Source organism: Hemicordylus capensis, chromosome 2 (assembly GCF_027244095.1).
Source record: "Hemicordylus capensis ecotype Gifberg chromosome 2, rHemCap1.1.pri, whole genome shotgun sequence".
NCBI lineage: Eukaryota > Metazoa > Chordata > Lepidosauria > Squamata > Cordylidae > Hemicordylus > Hemicordylus capensis.
In genome coordinates, this window is record NC_069658.1 from 244659015 (window position 1) to 244679064 (window position 20050).

Here is a 20050-nt window from a genome sequence, read left to right on the forward strand (position 1 = left end):
GAATCACTGCTCCAGACAGAGGGGAGTCTTCCTACCAATTACTGGAAGCTTTCCCAGACAGCAGACTTTACCGTGGGTTTACTGAGAGGCTTTACACCAAGTTCAAAATTGCCCCGGAGAGCTGACTCCAAGAGTGGATTTTTTCCTTTTACCCAGATATAAATTGGGCTACCCTTGAATGTGCAGTGAAAACCCCAAATTGTGTGTGAAGTTCTCCTTGATAGCTCGCAGGGACTTCAGGGTAAATTTGGCAGGTATGTGAACGCACTCCTCCATTCCTGAGGAGATGAGAACTAAAGGCCAGGCATGAAAAACCATAATTTCTCATTGTTGGGGTTTATGATTATTTAGCAAAGTGCCAAGGAACCTACCACTCCAGTTACAGAGTGCAGAGTTTAGTTGTTGCAGCTATTAAGTAACATGCATGGCAATCACTGTAGAGTCTAAACTAAATTAGTTTATTGGTGAAGTACATTTGAGATGGGAAACACCTCTCCTATCTATCAGCTACATAATGAATAGGTAGAGGGAGAGAGATGATGATGATGATGATGACGATGACATTTCTATCCCGCTCTTCCTCCAAGGAGCCCGGAGAGGTGTACTACATTCTTGAGTTTCTCTTTCACAACCACCCTGTGAACTAGGTTAGGCTGAGAGAGAGGTGACTGGCCCACAGTCACCCAGATAGTTTAATGGCTAAATGGGGTTTTGAACTCGGGTCTCCCCAGTCCTAGTCCAGCACTCTAACCACTACACCACGCTGAGGTGGACTGACTCACTACAGGAAGTACCTGAGGAGTCATAGAGTAGATGGAAGCAACGAACAGTAAGGACACCCTCACTAACTACCCTGTTTCCCCGAAAGTAAGACCTACCCCGAAAGTAAGACCTAGCAGTAATTTCTGATGTACCGCTAATTGCCCTAGTGCATTTTTGTGGGCTAAAATTAATATAAGACACTGTCTTATTTTCGGGGAAACACGGTACCTCTACTCCCAGTGCCCCTAGTGGTCATTAGGATAGTTGGTGCATCACCAACAGAAAGTCCATTTCCAACAGGAACAACTCCTGCAGATGTTGCCTACAACTCCCATCATCATAGCTTGATTATGGCTATGATGTACCAGCTCCTGCTACTGCTATGATAACTAATATTTGTATACTGCTTTTCGGCAAAAGTCCCCAAAGTGGTTTACATAATGATATAAATAATAATAGACCCTTAAAAGGCTCAAAATCTATTTTTAAGCCTTTTTCAAAAAGCCACTGGAAGGATACTGTCCTGTGATTGGATTGGGCCGGTTGTGGGTTTGGGCTGGGACTGAACAACTTTCGCCCAGCCTCAGATGTTACTTACAACTTCCATCATACCTGACTATTGGCCACTTTGGTAGGGAATGATAGGAATTGTCATATAAAACTAGCTGGGGAGCCAAAGCTGTGCAGTTGTGGGATGAAATAACAACAACAGGGATTATCATCATGCCCGGATTATGGATTTCCTGACAGCATATGCAGCTAAAATTATGATGATGCTGATGCTGAAGCATATTTATACCATGACCCCCAAAGGGCTCACCTTCTAAAAAGAAACATAAGATAGACACCAGCAACTGCCACTGCAGGGATGCTGTGCTGGGGATGGATAGGGTCAGTTGCTCTCCCCCTGCTAAATAAAGAAAATCACCACTTTGAAAAAGCACCTCTTTCTTCTATTAGCAAGGGATTAGCAATGGTTGGAAACAGGTTTGTTACATGGGCCACTGGAATACAAACCGAGAAAAATAATCCAACTTTATTAGTAAGGACAGAAAATACATTACAATACTGCTGTGTTTTTTTTTTTTTTTAAAAAAACCCTCTAAAAAGCAGCTAACATTTCTGTTCCACTGCAGCTGAATGCTCGGATGCCTCAGAAGATGATCGCTGCAATTACTCCATCAATGGGAAAAGCTTCAGATCACATTTCTGCCCCTTCTTAATCAAAGCACTTAAAAACATTGAGCCCAGCACAATAAAAGACACGATTAAAACCACCAGGGAGCTCGTCATTGAGAAGCCACTGAAAAATGCTGGATCACACAGGTCAGAAATGAAGAACACTCAAAGGACATAATTAGTTTGGGAGAAACAGATTGTAATTTTGCCTGTGTGGAATTCCTTGAGGTGAAAAGCAGTATGTGTTGTGACTGAAGCTCTTTCTGCACTCCAAATAGTTAAGTTTCTTCTTCTGTGTGTATTGTATCTTGTTCATTAAGACATGAATCATCATCAAAGCTCTTGCTAGAATGCTAGCATTGTAAAAACATCTCTCTTCAAGGGTTTCTTTCATGTGCATGGTGGATTATTTAGTGATAGAAACTCTCTCCACGCTCCAAGCATTTCTATGGTTTCTTCACTTCATGGATTCTTTGATGTGCAGTAAGATGTTGTTTCCGAGTAAAGCTTTTCCCACAGTGTGAGCATGTGTAGGGCTTTTCTCCTGTGTGAGTTCTTTCATGTCTAGTAAGATCGGTTTTCTGAGCAAAGCTTTTTTGACACTGTGAGCATGAGTATGGCTTTCCCCCTGTGTGGGTTCGTTCATGTATAATAAGATTCTTTTTCTGAGCAAAGCTGTTTCCACATTGCAAACATGTGTAGGGCTTTTCTCCTGTGTGGATTCTTTGATGTCTAGTAAGATCAAATTTATACGCAAAATCTTTTCCACACTGTGCGCATGAATATGGTTTCTCCCCTGTGTGGGTTCTTTGATGTGTAGTAAGATTAATTTTCTGAGTGAAGCTTTTCCCACACTGCAAACATGAAAATGGTTTCTCCCCTGTGTGGATTCTTTGATGTCTAATAAGATCAATTTTATACGCAAAACCTTTTCCACACTGTGCACATGAATATGGCTTCTCCCCTGTGTGGGTTCCTGAATGGGCAATAAGGTTTTCGATATGAGGAAATCTCTTTCCACACTCCAAGCATTTATATGGTTTCACTCCTTTATGAGTTCTTTTGTGTATAGTAAGCTTTAGGTGCCGCCTGAAGACCTTTCCACACACAGAACACCTATAGAGTGTCTCTCCTGTGTGGGTTCTTAGATGTCTAGTAAGCTGTGGGCACCTCCTGAAGGTTTTGTCACACACTGAGCATCTATATCTTCTCTCTGTTCTGAGAAGCCTAGTAAGGTACCTCAAAACCCTCTTTTTTGTTGATGGCTGGGCTCTGGGGTCTTGCTTGGAAGTAGCCAAGAGTGCTTCAGGATCATTGCAGAGTGCAGTCCCCTTAAAGTCATGAGGGCCATCACCTCTTTCTTCTGACCTTTCCCCTTTAGGGGGGCCTGTGGGGTTTTGGTCCTCCATTGGTACCCTCAAAAACCTAGCTGTAGACTACAGTCAGCCCCAGGATAAATGACAGTGGTCCAGACTGCTGTGTTGAGGCTTTTCATCTGGAAATGGAAGTAGAGAATGAACATAGGTAGACAAGTGACCGCCAATATGCAGCAACAAATCTACCTATCTATCCATCTATCTGTCAAATTTGTACACCGCCCCAAACCTTCATCTCTGGGCAGTTAAGAATAAATAAAACTAGTTAAAGCTTAAAACAATTAAGACAATCTAAAGATTAAAAAAACGTTAAAACCTAAAAATTTAAAAAGCTGGAAAAGCTTGGCTGAAGAGGTGGGTTTTCAAGTGCTTTTAAAAAAAAGTTATTTTTAGATACCCTTAAGTGGAAAAAACATCACTTCTGGTACCAACACCAGAGGCAAGACCAGGAAGCTATCATGGAGCTGAATAATATGTACAAAATTAATTATCTCCTTTATGAGTCTAGAGTCATTAGGCATCATTGGGGGCGGGGTATGGGCCTCCCATGAATTGCTTAGGGCCCCCAATCTCTTCAGCCCAGGGCTGGTGTATTGATACTTTAGCTTCACCTGTCCAATATTTGTTTACCCAGTAATATTTTCTGATGGACCAGAACATAATTTTCCATTACCCAGTCAGATTTCAGTATAGAGGTATGTTTTTCTGATGGGTAATGTTTAATGATTGATGAGACTGACCTTTTTCAGCATCCATTCACATTTCAATACAATGGGAAGCTCTTCTGATGGGTAATGTTTGCTGATGTACTGTGCCATAATTTCTCATTCTGTCTGATTTGAGTATTTTTCATTCATGTAATTCTGAGGGTAAAGGTAGAGTGTGCCCTCGATCGGTGTCAGCTCCTGGCGCCCACAGAGCCCTGTGGTTGTCTTTGGGTAAATACAGGAGCGGTTTACCATTGCTATCTTCCGCACAAGTCACACAATCTGCTTCTTTTCTGTAGAAGATGAATTTGTTTCCTTAGGAGCCTTTGGTGTTAGATGGTCTACATTTGTATTTGCTAAGTAATGAATGCCTAGCACTAGGCTACTAGCAGCTAGGGATGTGCGTTTCGTTTTGGATACAAAATGTTTTTGTGAACAAAACAGGCCATTTAGGCTGTTTGTAGCCAAAACAAAACACCCGATGCTCAAAACGGAAAATTTTGTAGACAAAACAAAACGTCCCTGTTTCGGATACAAAACACTTTGTTGTTTCGTCTGCTTTGGAACTCCATTTTGCAATCGCAGACAGTCTTTCTCCTTCAGTTTCCATTTTGATTTTTGACATCTCTTGGAATTTCCAGCCCTTCCAGCCCACAGATTGGCCAGCGAAAGCATGGGCTGCTCTGCTGGCAATTGCGTCCTTGTTCCTTTTAAGCAAATTTAAGGGTAAATTTTACCCTCATTGGCTAGTGGGGCGGTGTGCATTTCATTGTTGTTGTTTCACACTGTTGTGTGTAGATCAATTGCATCTTGGGTAGGGGGAGGGATGTGGATGTGTAGGAACTTTGGAAATCTGCCTGATTCCAAAGCTCTGCTGCTGTTGATGTGTGATGTTGATGTTATTTGGGGTGGATTGGGGGCAGAAAGGGGTCTTTAGGGGTAGAAGAGTGTTTCAGGTGGTAGTTCCCCAATGGGTGCCTGCTGCCACCCAGATTCCAAAGGAATTGGGGAAAGGGCTGATTTTTAAAGAATTTCTGAAGTTGAAAAGTCTTTGGGGCAGATTCGGGGCAGAAAGGGGGCCTGAGGGGCACAACAGTGGGTTGGGTGGCAGTGCCCCAAGGGGTGCCTGCCACAACCCAGATTCCAAAGGAATAGGGCAAAGGGCTGATTTCTTAGGAATTGTTGGAAGTTTACTCTTCCTTAACGTCCCCCCCCCAGGGAATAATGGAGGTTTCAGCAGACCCATAACTCCACCTGGGGGGCACTGGGGTGGCCGGGAGTGAGAGGTGGTGTAGTGCACATAGGGTGCCAACCAACCCCATGGGTTGCTAACCCATGGGGTGCTGGGTTCTGTTTTTTCTGAGGTGTTCTGAGTGTAGATTCTCTGGTAGCATATGAGATTCTCAATGACAATCCATGAATCCACTCTCATATGCTGCCAGAGAATCTGAATCTACACTCAAAACATCTCAGAAACAACAGAACCCAGTACCCCATGGGTTAGCAACCCATGGGGGTGGTTGGCACCCTATGTGGTCTACACCACCACTCGCTCTGGGCCACCCTGGTGCCTTCCAAGTGCAGTTATGGGGCAGGAATTATGGAGGTCCATCATTCCCTATGGCGAAGAACTTCACAGACACGCAAACTCCATTACATCTTTAAAAATCAGCCTTCTGCCCAATTCCTTTGAAATAATTCTGGCAGCTTCCTTGCCCCCACTGGGCACTACCACCCACCCTACTCTGCTCTGGGCCACCCGTTTCTCCCCAACATGAAGCTTTACTTTTTCCCTAACGGAAAAATCCTATACTTCAAAATTTCACCAAAATCCAGCCCTTTGCCCAATTCCTCTGAAATTTGGGTGGTGGTTTCCACCCATTGGGAACTACCAACCCCACCCACTAGTTCTTCCCTGGGGCCATTTTTTAAAAATCCAAAACGTTTCAGATTCAGATTTTGCAATTTCAGACAAAAAACAAAATTGTGGTGTTTCGGATTGGCTGTTTTCGAACAAAGAACAAAACGGGGGTATTTCGGATTTGGGCCCAAAAAAAACAAAACCCAGAAAAACAAAACAAAATCATAACCCTATTTAAGATCCTTCTTATAAACTTTGTTTAGCTGATGGTACTGAAACTAGTTACTAACCAAATTTTGTACTTCAATTAGATTTTTTAATGTACAGCCCTTCTCTTTAAAACATAACAAATCTCTATAGGTACCCTATTCAGATTGCATATTTATCTCTTTATGTGCCAAAGCTTCAATCAGGGATACCCATAATGGAGTTTTAGATTCCAGCATTTTTTGTATTTTACCCACACTCCCATTAGACTCCTTCTTACATAGTGATTAAGAAAATCTTTATACACTTTACTTTTATCGTACCACAGATATGAATGCCATCCAAACCTTCTATCGAATCCTTCCAGATCAAGTATTCTGGGATTTCTTAAGGTTATCCATTCCTTTAACCACGTTAAACAAACAGCATCAAAATACAACCTTAAATCTGGGGGACTTCCGGTTGGATTGCTAACGAGGCTGCACGCTTCCTTACAGGGGAGACCGAGGAGGAGTAATTTAAGGGGGTTTTGAGTCTTCATAACCCCCAAACACACCACCCTGGATTAAAGGGTTGGACTAAGATAGCGCACAGATTCCCCCCGAGCCAGCTCCTTAATTTAGAATTGTGTTGAAGAACGCAGTTCTGTTTTAAGTTGAGCGCTGGGGGCTGGGATTCATCAAGCTCACTCCTTCATCGGAAATCTTTTTGACTGAAGTCGGTTGGCATCTAATCTCTACGGTTTGGATTTAATTAATTACTTAAAGTTCAAGAAGCTCACCTTTCAACCTTGAGCCCCTGGTGGCGCAGTGGTAAAACTGCCACCCTGTGACCAGAAGGTTACAAGTTCGATCCTGTCCAGGGGCTCAAGGTTGACTCAGCCTTCCATCCTTCCGAGGTCGGTAAAATGAGTACCCAGAATGTTGGGGGCAATATGCTAAATCATTGTAAACCGCTTAGAGAGCTCTGGCTATAGAGCGGTATATAAATGTAAGTGCTATTGCTATTGCTATTGCTTTCAACGTGATTAAGGATACTTGCTGGAATTTCCCCTGCTTTTGCTGGAAAGACATCACAGAACTCAAACCGCTGCAGTAAGTTTTCGGATTATAAATCAAGGCGGGAATTTCAATCTTCTTACTAAATGCTGGAATTCGAGAACTGAAGTGATGTTTAAAAGTTATAAAAATGAAAGTATATTAGTGGGAATTACTCCCCCCCCCCTTTACTGCTGTTTGAGAAAGTTTATGGAAGAGGCATTTTGTTGTTTGCCATTGAATATGTCTATCATTAATTCAGCCAATTAACAGGAAGGAGGCGTTCCACACTACCGTGAGAAAATTCAACTGGCAGTGATAAGATATATGAGTTGAACTGATCCTATTTGGAAAATAATCACAGGCTTTTACTTTCCCTTTCTAGATCAAAGACACTAAACCCTGTTGTGAGGCTGTTGGAAAGTGTTCTTTTTTTCCCCTTCTGTATTACGGGGGGGGGGGGGAGAGAAGGACAATGCAAAGAAAATCACAACAAACTCAGATGCAGACCCAATTACAGCCTAGGAAACTTTCCAGGGGCGTAACTACCATTAGGCAGGGGGAGGCAGTCGTCTCGGGGCCCCACTGCCTTGAGGGGCCCCCCAGAGACACCTCACATGACTCCCCATTGCCCCCTGCCCAGCCCCAAGACCCTTCAGCCACTTGAGCTGTTTGCCCTCTCTCCTGCTTGTCGTCCTGGTCAGCAATCAAAGCAGCAGGCAAGCTGCTTTTCTCCCTGCCTCTCAGCTGATCGGCGGGTGGGTGGGGCTTCCAGGGAGGCCTCCGTGTAGGCCTCAGTCAAGCCTGAATTCGAGTAGGCTTGCAAGCCCCAGGAAGAAGGCTGGCAGTCAGAGTGGCCACTACAGCTCTCTGCAGCAGACCCTCTTCCCAGGCCAGACAGCTCAGCCTTTGCCAGGTAGAATATGAATTCCTTTTTGTGGTTACACTCCCCCTACCCCCTATATAGGGATCTGCTTGCCATAGGGCTTTGTGGGGGGGGAGAGAGACTGAGAAGTCTCTGAATATTTATATTTAATTTAGAACTGATTGGAAAATTTGCTGGCTTAAAAAAAAAAACCTCTAAAAAGTCCTATAAGTGGCTTGTTTCATGGCAGGAAATTACAAAAACTTCTGGAACAAATTTGTTTATGTATGTATTAATTATTTAATTCATTCATTCATAAATACACTTATGTTCAAGTTGTTTTGCAACCCAGGTCTGAGTGAGAACTGAGACATGAGTGAGAACTGTGACGCATGTGTTGTGCTTTTATATTTTTTCCCCTTAGGGTAAATCTGGCCAACATGTGAATGCAGCACCTCCATTCCAGAGGAGATGTGTGTTAAAGGGCTTTAAAAGCCTCTTGTGAAAAACCACCTGGAATCAAACTTTACTGAATTTGTTCAAAATTCTGAGAAAACAAACATAGGCTCACCGTGCGTGGTTGAAAGTCTCCTTTGCTAATCTGCAGCAAGGGGCCTATTTTAATAATTAGTGTTTCTAGTGTCTTCTCATTTGCTCAATTTTGTACATCTGTTTTTTGTATGTTTTGAATGAGGACAGAAATGTGAGAATAAAAGTCCCCTGCTAACTGGGCAAAGAGGCACCTTTTTCTCTTTGTAAACCGCCCTGAGCCATTTTTGGAAGGGCGGTATAGAAATCGAATTATTATTATTATTATTATTATTATTATTAAAAAATTTCTCGGCGGGGGGGCCCATTTAAGAATCTTGTCTCAGGGCCCACTCCAACCTAGTTACGCCCCTGAAGCTTTCGCTTCCAAGTGCAGGTTTGGGGGAAGCAAAAGAAGCAAAAATGTCTACAGATTTGGACCAGACATTAGCCATGAAACAGCTACTGGAAACTAATACAACCACCCTTCAACAAGTCAGTTGTGATATGTTACAAGTGAAACAGAATATACAACAAATTAGACAAGATACACAAACACTAAATGATAGAACATCAAATATTGAGGAAACAGTTAAGAAATTAGCACAAGACAACAAAGAATGTAAAACAAGGGTTGATACTTTGGAGCATGATATGGGGTCACTAAGAGATGACAAGGAAAAATTATTAGATCAAATGGCACTGCTGAAACTCAGACAAAAAGAGAGATTTTTAAGGTTTAGAGGTATTCCAGAAAAAGCTGGTCAGGATATCAAAAAATCGCTTGGGGAGGAGCTTGCATCATTTCTGGGAAATCCAGATGAAGAGATGAATGCGCAGATTGATGCAGCTTTTAGTTTAAATTCGGACTTTGCCACGAGGAATAAATTAGCTAGGGATTGTTTGGTACAATTCAGTTCAAAATCAATCACTGAGCGGATTTTTCAAGCCCATTTTGTCACAGCCCTCACTATTGAAACTCAGCAGATACAAATTTTGAAAGAAATACCATCCAGAATTTTAAGGAAACGTAAGGATTACAAATTTTTGACAGATGCTTTGAATGCTAATGGAATACGTTACAGGTGGGAAATGCCTGAGGGAGTTTCCTTTTTTTTACAAGGGCAAGAAGAATAGATTCACAGAGCTCCTCAAAGCACAAGAATTTTGGAGAAAATACCAAAAAAAAAAAAAAAAAATCTTCTGAGCAGCCAGCTCCCTCAACACATAATTCTAGTTAGATTAGATGGATACGATACGAGATCACAGGATATTTTCTTGGAACATTAACGGGTTAAATTCTAAAACAAAAAGGAATAGGGTTTTTCATTTTCTTAAGAAACAAAATTTGGACATTGTGTGTTTACAGGAGACACACATTAGAAAACAAGATAGAAAATTTTTGGTCAACAAGGCTTTAGGACAAGAATTTGTTTCCTCAGATAAGAAAAAAAAAAGAGGGGTAGTATTTTATGTTAAACAACAATTCAAACCCAAGTTGATTTTTAAAGATGAAGAAGGTAGGCTACTAGCTTTGGAAATTTTAATTTCTGGAATTAAAATGGTGATAATTGGAATTTATGCACCTAATGAAAAGAAAGTTGGATTTTATAATTATTTGGACCAGAAGATGGCTGAGTTATCGAATGTTAACTTGATTATATTGGGAGACTTTAATGGTGTTGTATCTACATCTTTGGATAGAAAATCTGATATATCTGAAAGGAACCTACAAGGCAAGCTCCCTAAAGCATTTTTTGATTTAGCAGAACATATGGATCTGTACGATTTGTGGAGAATTAAAAATTCAAATGCAAAAGAATATACCTACTTCTCTGAAAGATATCAATCTCACTCAAGGATAGATATGGTTTGGACATCCAAATCCATTACGCCATGTATGAAAAGAATGGATATTTTACCCAGGACTTTTTCAGATCATAATCCAATTTGTTTTACATGGAAGAAGAAAGGAATGGTTTCATTTTGTTGGAGACTGAATGAGTATCTGTTGAGAAAATCAGATGTTGTGGAGAAAGCTAAAAAGAAGTTAAAGGATTATTTTGAGCTGAATTTAAATCAAGGAATGGACAATAAAATAATCTGGGATGCAGGTAAAGCGGTTATGAGAGGTTTCTTCATACAGCAAAATGCATATTTTTAAAAGCAAAGAGGATTGAAAAAAGAGACATTACTGATGCAGATCTCCAAAAAGGAAAGAGAATTATTATGGGCTAAAGACAAGATGACAATTACTCAAGCTATCAAAATGTTACTACAACAACTTTCTATGTTAGTAGCAAATGAAGTTGAACGGAACTTAAAGTATGCTAAGCAAAGGTCATTTGAGTTCGCAAATAAACCAGGCAAGTTGTTGGCTTGGAAAATTAGGAAAAAAACACCTATATATCTAAAATACTTACAAAAAATGGGCTTTCCTATGATGGTAAGGAAATAAGAGAAGAATTTTTTTTAATACTATTCAGAATTATATAAAGGCAAAATAGTAGAAGATATAAAAATTGAGCAATTTCTCAGGACCAAAAATATTCCAAAACTCTCTAAGGAACATATAGAAATTATGAATGCTCCGATAACAATAATGGAAGTAACAGAAGCAATAAATCAAAGCAAGGCCAATAAGGCCCTAGGACCGGATGGACTGTCAGCTTTGTATTACAAATCATTTAAAGATCATATTTCACAGCCTTTGCAATGGACTATGAATGACATTTTGCTAAAAGGGATTATGCCGGACTCTTGGAAGTATGCAAATATTGCAGTAATCCCAAAACCGGATCAGGATTTAATGCAAGTTAAAAATTACAGGCCAATCTCACTTTTAAATAATGATTATAAATTTTTTTCTGCCATTTTGGCAAGAAGAATGAAGGTTATATTAAGACTTTTTATTCATGAGGATCAGGCTGGCTTCTTGCCAAAGAGACAATTGAGAGATAATGTGAGAACAGTTCTTAATGTATTGGAGTATTATGAAAAACATAATGATAAACAGATGGCGATGATTTTTTATTTTATTTTTTGATGCAGAGAAAGCTTTTGATAATGTTTCTTGTCAATTTATGTGGAGATTACTGGATGCAATGGGCGTTGGCAACAATTTTATTAGGGCAATTAAGACAATTTATTCGGAGCAATATGCTAAGATTATTGTAAATGGGGAATTATCAGATAATTGTAAAATACAAAAAGGGACTAGACAAGGATGTCCACTTTCCCCATTGCTTTTTATATTAGTCTTAGAAGTACTCTGTAGAAATATTAGAGAAGATGGTCAATTACAAGGCCCCAAAATTGGGAAACAAGACTATAAATTAAGAGCCTTTGTGGATGATGTTGTGTTCTTTTTAGAAAATTCAATGGACAAGATTGGAAGACTCTTGGAAAAAATACAACAATTTGGGCAATTGGCTGGGTTCTACATAAATAAGGTTAAAATGAAGGTTTTGACTAAAAATATGGATCAGAAATCTAAGGATAGACTCTTTGAAATAAGTGAGCTGAAAGTGGAGAAGAAAATTAAATATCTGGGGGTTTGGCTGACAAATAATAATTCTTTGTTCTCAAATAATTATATTAAAATATGGAATACAGTGAAAACTGATCTCCAAAGATGGTCCAATATGAATTTGTCTTTAATGGGAAGAATTTCAGTTGTGAAGATGAATGTTTTACCTAACATGTTATTTCTTTTTCAGACTATTCCTATAATTAACACTTGAACTTGTTTTAAGCAATGGCAGAAGGACATAACTAAGTTTGTTTGGCAAGGGAAAAGACCAAGAATTAATTTTAAGAATTTAACAGATGCAGAGGAAAGAGGTGGTCTTACCCTACCAGACTTAAGGTTGTATTTTGATGCTGTTTGTTTGACGTGGTTAAAAGAATGGATAACATTAAGAAATCCTAGAATACTTGATTTGGAAGGATTCAATAGAAGGTTTGGATGGCACTCATTTGTGGTATGAAAAAAGTAAAATACATACAGATTTTCTGAATCACTATGTAAGAAGGAGTCTAATGAGGGTGTGGCTAAAATATAAAAAATGGCTGGAACCTAAAACTCCGTTATGGGTATATCCGATCGAAGCTTTAACACGTAAAGAAGTAAATATGCAAATGCAATGGGGTACTTATAGGGATCTGTTATATTTTCAAGAAAAGGACTGTAAGCTAAAAAGTTTAACTGAAGTACAAAATTTGGTTAGAGATTGGTTTCAGTGCCATCAGTTAAATGAAGTATATAAGAAGGATCTTAAAGTTGGATTTGAGGATCAGATGTCGAGATTTGAGAAGGAGCTATATGAAAATGATGAAAAATTAGTTTCTAAAATGTATAAACTCTTGCTTTTAGAGGAAACAAGAGACGAAGTTGTTAAAACGACTATGGTAAAGTGGGGTGCAATATAGAAATGGCAGCCTGGGGAAAATTATGGAAAACTGATTTGAAGTTTTCTGCATGTTGTGCTTTAAAAGAAAATTACTATAAAATGATGTATAGATGGTATTTGACACCAAAAAAACTGGCACTAATGTATAAAAATGTTTCAAACAAATGCTGGAAATATGGACACTCCAAAGGAACCTTTTTTCACATGTGGTGGACCTGTAGGAAGGCTAAGGCCTATTGGGACATGATATATAATGAGTTAAAGAAAATATTTAAAATGACATTTCCTAAGAAGCCAGAATCCTTCCTGCTGGGAATAACACAAGGAGTATTTTCTACAGCTAATTTAACATTTTTTATGTACGCTTCCACGGCGGCCAGAATAATATATGCACAGAAATGGAAGAGTAATGAACTGCCCTCAAAAGAAGATTGGCTGATAAAAATTTTGGAATATGCGGAGATGGCAAAACTTACAATATTGATAAGAGAACAAAATTTAGAATGTTTTAAAGAAGATTGGAAACCATTCTTGTTGTATCAAAAGAACTATTTCATACTATTGATTTTACAACAGGGTTTGAAATTTAGTAATAATTGCAGGTTGGGTAGATTAAAATCATGTTTGTAAGGTTTAAATTTATGTTTTGAATTACTATTATAGCAAGGGTTAATTCTATAGTTGATTCACAAGGAGGTGTGAGTGGGAAGTCCATATTTGTTTATATGTTGTGAATGTTAATGTTATTGTTAAAATTAAAAAAAATATTAATTTTTTTTAAAAATGATGTTTCCCTTGAATACTCTCTCTCTCTCTCTCACACACACACACACACACACACACACACACACACACACACACACACACACACTTCTCAAGAGACCCAACACAAATGAAGAGATGGCCCAATAAAATCCAAACTCAAAGACTTCAGTGGCGGGGAGAAAAAAACCTTTCAGTCTACTAGTGTCAGACATCAGACCTTGAACTACTTTGAAGGGCCACTACCATGGCTTTACGATACCTCCCTACATCCATTACAGAGGGGATCTGCCTACCGAATTACAGAGATATGGTTGGGTGGGGATTTGGCCCTTTCTTTCTTCACTAATGCCCACAGTACTCAGAGGATGAAAATGCCAAGCAGGGCGACCCCTCCCTCACGGGTGGGTTTCTGGCAGGAGGTTTTCTGTAGGTTGTTGGGTGGTTGCTGAGGGTATGCTGTGGTGCTAAGCCGCCATTTCAGCCACCATTTCCACACTGTGCAGCTGAAAGTGATCCTACTGAGCATGTGCCACAATCCATCTTTCATCACAACAGTCTAAAATGGGCCCATGAACTGCATTGTTGATTTAAAAAAAGGTCTATTTGAAGAAAATAGCACAGAAAATAGAAATGTGAGGGATTTCCATGTACTAGACATTTTCCCTTGTCCTAATACACACAAAAAACTTTTCTTCGGATTGCCCAATAAAATCCAACCCCGAAGTCTGAGGGCAGGTGGGTAAGAGACAAAACCCTGCCAGTCTACTGGTGTCACACACCAAATGTTAACTACTATAAAGGGCCATACTTGATTAGCAAGCCAGAGGTTGCCGGTTCGAATCCCCACTGCTACTACAACTATATCAGGCGGCAGCAGCCACATAGGAAGATGCTGATAGACATAGGTGGTTGCTGAGGGTAAGCTGTGCAGAAGACAATGGTAAACCCCTCCTGTATCCTACCAAAGACAACCACAGGATCTGTGGTGGCCAGGAGTCGAAACCGACTCCACAGCAAACTTTATCATGGCTTTAAAATCCCTCCATGAAAGCTGAACCTACAGAGGGGGTCTTCCTACCGAATGCCAGATTTGGGGTTGGGCCAGGGCTAAACAACTTTGGCCCACCCACAAACTTGCCTACAACTCCCATCCGCCTCTGACTATAAGCCACTGTGGCAGAGGTTGATGGGAGCTGTAGTCCAAAACTAGCTGGAGAGGGAAATCTGTGCAGCCTTGGGCTGGGAGAAAAGGGAAGAGTTAACACAACCATGCCCCAATTTACTGGCTTCCTGGAAGAATCTACTACTCTGACCAACTATGTATATCCTGGGTTTGACAAACGTTTCCAAAGTGGTTTACATAGGGACATCCAAAAGAAATAAATAAAATGGATCCCTCTCCACAGATGGCTCACAATATTTTTTTATTTAAGCAGGACACCAGCAACAGCCACTGGAGGGATGCTGTGCTGGGGATGGATAAGGTCAATTGCTCTCCTCCTGCTAAATAAAGATAACCACCCCTCTAAAAAGGCACCTTTTTGGCTCACTTAGCAAGGGACAAGCAATGGTTGGACATAGGGTTGCTATGGACCATTTAAATACAAATTGGGTAGAATAATGTGACTTTATTAGTAAGCACAGTAAAAACATTCCAATACTGAGATTAAAAAACAGCTAAAAGGCAGCAAACATTTCTGTTCGACTGCAGCTGAATGCTCGGATGCCTCAAAAGATGATAGCTGCAATGCCAGCTTGCAATGCCATCAATGGGAAAAGCCTCAGATCACATTTCTCCTCCTTTTTTAATCAAAGCATTTAAAAACATTGAACCCAGTTCAATATACAATTTTTTAAAAACCACAATTAAAACCACCATGGAGTTCCTCATTGAGCAGCCCCTTAAATGTGCTCGAGACCATGAAGCTCCCACGGCTCAGAAGTGTAGAACACTCAAGGTCATAATTACATGGTGACAAAAAGACTGAAATCTTGCCTGTGGTGACTTCTTGAAGCAAAAAGTAGCATGTGTTGTGACAGAAGCTCTTTCCAAACTCCAAGTAGTCAGGTTTGCTCTTCTTTGTGTATTTTTTCTCATGTTCCTTTAGACTTGATTCATCATCAAAGATCTCACTAGAATGCAGGCATTTGTACAATGTCTCCCTTCTGTGACTTCTTTCACGTGCGTGAAGGGGTGATTAAGGATAGAAACTCTCTCCACCCTCCAAGCATATCTATGGTATCTTCACTTCATGAGTTCTTTGATGTCTAGTAAACTGCGGTTTCCGGTTGAAGCTTTTTCCGCAAAGTGGGCAAGACAATTTCTCCCTTGTGTGGGTTCTTTCATGTCCAGTAAGATGAGATTTCTGAGCAAAGCTTTTACCACAGTGTGAGCATAAATATGGTTTCTCCCCTGTGTGGGTTCTTTCATGTCTAGTAAGATCAGAATTGTGAGCAAAGCTTTTCCCACACTGCGAGCATGAATATGGTTTCTCCCCTGTGTGGGTTCTTTGATGTGTATCAAGAGTACTTTTCTGAGTGAAGCTTTTCACACACTGCAAGCATGAAAATGGTTTCTCCCCTTTGTGGGTTCTTTGATGTGTATTAAGATTACTTTTTTGAGTGAAGCTTTTCCCACACTGCAAACAGGTGTATGGCTTTTCCCCTGTGTGGATTCTTGAATGGTCAGTATGGTTTTTGATAGAAGAAAAACTCTTCCCACACTGCAAGCATGTATATGGCTTCTCTCCTGTGTGGGTTCTTTCATGTTGAGTAAGTTCTTGGCACCGCCTGAAGGTCTTTCCGCACATGGAACACATATATAGTTTCTCTTCTCTGTGAGTTATTTGATGTTTAGTGAGTTGTGAATTCCTCCTGAAGGTTTTGCTACAGACTGAGCATTGATATGTGATATGTTCCCTGTGAAGTGCTTGCTGTCTAGTAAGGCACCTCACAAGCCTTCCTTTCTTAGATTGGTGGACTATTGGGGGGCCTGTTGATATTTGGTCCTCCATGTTAACCTCACCAGCATAGCTACAGACAATAGGCAGCCCGAGAATAAATGAGAGCAGTCCAGATTGGTGTACTGAGGTTCTTCCTGGGGGAAGTGGAATAGAAGAGAAGGAACACAAGTAATCAATTCACCTCGAATATGGGAGTGACATCTCATTTTTAGAAACCCTGTAGAAATGTTACAGATATGAAGAGAACAATCATGTATTTGAGCCCATGGCAGAGAGAGCAAGAGGTTCAGTCCAGTGCAGTTGGGCAAAACCATGATGAGGAAAACCCAGGAAAACACCAGTTCTGGTACTAACAGCAGAGGCAGGAGCAGGAAGATGTGGTGGAATTGATTGAAGTATACAGTATTAATTATCTCCATTGTGGGGCGTTTGTCTCTGCAGGGGCATTGGGGGTGGCCCATGAACCAATTTTTTATTAGCCTATTGGATTATTATTTTTTAATCCAGTAATATTCCCTGCTTGGCAAGAATGTAATTTTTGGTTAACCTTTCAGATTCCAGTACAGTTGTGAACCTTTCTGATGGGTAATGTTTTATGATGGACTAGAATGACTTCTTTCAGCACCCATTCACATTTCAATATCGGGGGAGCTTTTCTGATGGGTAATGCTTGCTGAAGTACTGGGCCATAATTTCTCATTATTCTGTCAGGGTTCGGGCACTGGCTAGGAATTGAGACTGAGCTGAGCGTGCTCTTTTCTTGCCAATTCTCCAGGCATTGCAAAGCACTTGAAATTTGCCTTAACACACAACACCACTGTAGTCTTTCCCTCTTTTCATTTCAGAGTTATTTGGATGCCAAATAGCACAAACAACACTATCTAAGGCTTTTTTGGAGACCTGGATTGGTTTCCTTAGGAGCCTTTGGTGACAGACGGTCTAAAGGTATACTTAAAAGATATTTCATGCCTACCAAATGACTCCGAGCCTCATATTTGCCGAGATGCTTCAAGAAGCCTGTACAGGTTACTTGGAGTTCCAAGATCAGCTAGAAATGTAAGGAATAAATAGTCAGGCTGCAAATCTTTCTCTCTCTTCTGCAGCTTCCACAAAGCCTAACCTTAGAAGGGGCTCCCACAAGGACATCCCCCACCCCAGGATTTTAAATGCAGAAAGTTCCAAGCTCTCCCACCTCTTACCCTGCCACGAGCGAAGTCTATTCCTTTCTCTGCCTACCCGTATTCCTCCCTCTCCAGGCAAGGATTCCCTTGTTTCTTCTCTTTTCTTTGGGAAAGCAAACTTACCAAATTCCCACAGAATTAAGGAAGACGGGCTCATCAGGATCCAACCCCAGAGAAGAAAAAGCAGCCACTACAGCAAGGCAGGAGATGGGAAATTTATGCAAGAGAGCAGCCAGAGATTTCAATGCCTCCACCCTCCACAATATGCTCAGGTTAAAAGGAGCCAGCTGTTAGTTGTTTCTTTGAGGCTTGCAGTGCTTTCTAGGAGTTGTACTTCACAGCAAGAAGAAAGCAAAGGCAGGTGGGGACCCTTACCCTGCTTGGGGAAGTAAAATCAAAACAGCCAAGAATGTCCCCAGCTCAGTTTCCCCTGCTAACTGATCAAAGAGGCACCTTTCTAAAGTGATGGTTCTCTTTATTGAGCAGGGGGAGAGCAACTGGCCCTATCCAGCCCCAGCACAGCATCTCTTCAGTGGCTGTTGCTGGTGTCTCTCCTGTCTTTCTTTTTAGACTCTCTAGACAAAGGGGAGTCTTCCTACCAATTATTGGAAGCTTTCCCAGACAGCAGACTTTACCATGGGTTTACTGAGAGGCTTCAAAATTGCCCCAGAGACCAGATTAAAAAAGTGGATTTTTTCTTTTACCCAGGTTCTTTTTTTCTTTCAGGCAGGCTACACTTGAATGTGCAGTGAAAACCCCAAATTGTGTGTGAAGTATTCCTTGATTGCTTGCAGGGACTTCTGGGTAAATTTGGCAGGTATGTGAACACACTCCTCCATTCCTGAGGAGATGTGAATTAAGGGCCAGGCATGAAAAACCCTAATTTCTCATGGTTGGGGTTTGTGATTATTTAGCAAAGTACCAAGGAACCTACCACTCCAGTTACAGAGTGCAGAGTTTAGTTGTTGCAGCTATTAAGTAACATGCATGGCGATCACTGTAGAGTCTAAACTAAATTAGTTAATTGGTGAAGTGCATTTGAGATAGGAAAGACCTCTCCCAACTATCAGCTACACAATGTATACGTAGGGGGAGAGAGATTATTATTATTATTTCTTGTTTACACAGTCAGACAGGCAGAGGTGTAACTAGGAAAAACGGCGCCCAGGGCAAACACTGAAATTGCGCCCCCCCCCCTCCGCACCCCCCCCAAGCACCCAGAGCCTTTGGATGGATAAAAATAAATAATAAATACCTAAATTTCAAAAATATTTTTAAAATCCATTGCACATACTCTGTTCAGTGTCGACAGAACTCTAATCAATTATTAAGCCAAAGCCTTCTCCTTTGTTTTGCAAAGAGCTTGTGGATTTGTATCCCTCTCACGCTAATCAAGACAGTAAATTAACAACTCATTCTGCAGACTGTGTGATTATGGCAAAGCTCCAAGAGCCATTGGAAAAGGCACATTCTGCCTGACCTTAAGATATGATCAAAGATACTATGGCAGCTCCAATTCACTCTCCCTCCTTCAATGCACATTAAGCCCCCTTGCACAGCTCAGCTGCCCCACATAATTGCTTCTCCTAAACATTTATCAATATCTTCAGTGGCCATTACTGCTCTGTGAAAAGCTCAAGTCACAACAGGACACAGTATGTCCTTGCCAGCATTGATCTACAGGTATGTGTTAGCGCTACTGCACAGCAACAACATAGTTTCAGGCTCTTAGGCAACTAGAAGTCCAGGAGCATATTTAAAACAAGACTGTGTTCCTCCCCAATTTGGTTTAATTAGCCTTCAGAACATGCTATAAAAACAAGTTTGCTAGAACTACTGAATAACGTTTGTATGCTATTAAAGTTTTCCTTATCAGAACAGAAATTCTACTTCCTAAAACAAGTATGAGGGCTATTTAGATTCCAATACGAAGATTCTTAGAACAGGAGCAGGTAGGAGCTACAGAGAGGTGCAGGCTTGCAACGTGGCCCCCTGCTCAAGGTAGAACTATAAGAAGGTGCGCCGGGATCCTATTTCAGACAAAATAACGGGTAGTAAGGGCAGAGCTTTCAGGGAAAGGGAGGATTTGGCCGTAGGCACCTCTGTTCCAGACGTGGCTATCCCTATCCTTGATAAGGATGCAGAAGAGAACGGCTCACCCGCGAGAAGTCCACCCCTTGTTGGGGGCAGTCCGGTTCAGGCGCTGG

At 40.9% G+C, this 20050-nt stretch overlaps 1 protein-coding gene across 4 annotated transcripts; it reads right to left on the reverse strand.

The window, feature by feature from the left end:
- Positions 1 to 1779: 1779 nt before the first annotated feature.
- Positions 1780 to 18389, reverse strand: LOC128347384 (gastrula zinc finger protein XlCGF7.1-like). 4 transcript variants are annotated; one of them, XM_053301917.1, is made up of 4 exons: positions 17967 to 18371; positions 17636 to 17710; positions 16041 to 16796; positions 1780 to 2917 (listed from the first exon to the last, which is right to left on the reverse strand). In XM_053301917.1, the coding sequence occupies exons 3-4, from the start codon at positions 16711 to 16713 to the stop codon at positions 2388 to 2390; spliced, it is 1203 nt and encodes a 400-aa protein (XP_053157892.1). In that variant the 5' UTR covers positions 16714 to 16796; positions 17636 to 17710; positions 17967 to 18371; the 3' UTR covers positions 1780 to 2387. The 4 variants fall into 4 exon arrangements, with proteins under 4 accessions (XP_053157892.1, XP_053157889.1, XP_053157890.1 ...); XM_053301914.1 differs by lacking the exon at positions 16041 to 16796 and having other exon boundaries at positions 1780 to 3436; positions 17967 to 18389; XM_053301915.1 differs by lacking the exon at positions 16041 to 16796 and having other exon boundaries at positions 1780 to 3436; positions 17862 to 17976.
- Between the last annotated feature and the right edge of the window lie 1661 nt (positions 18390 to 20050).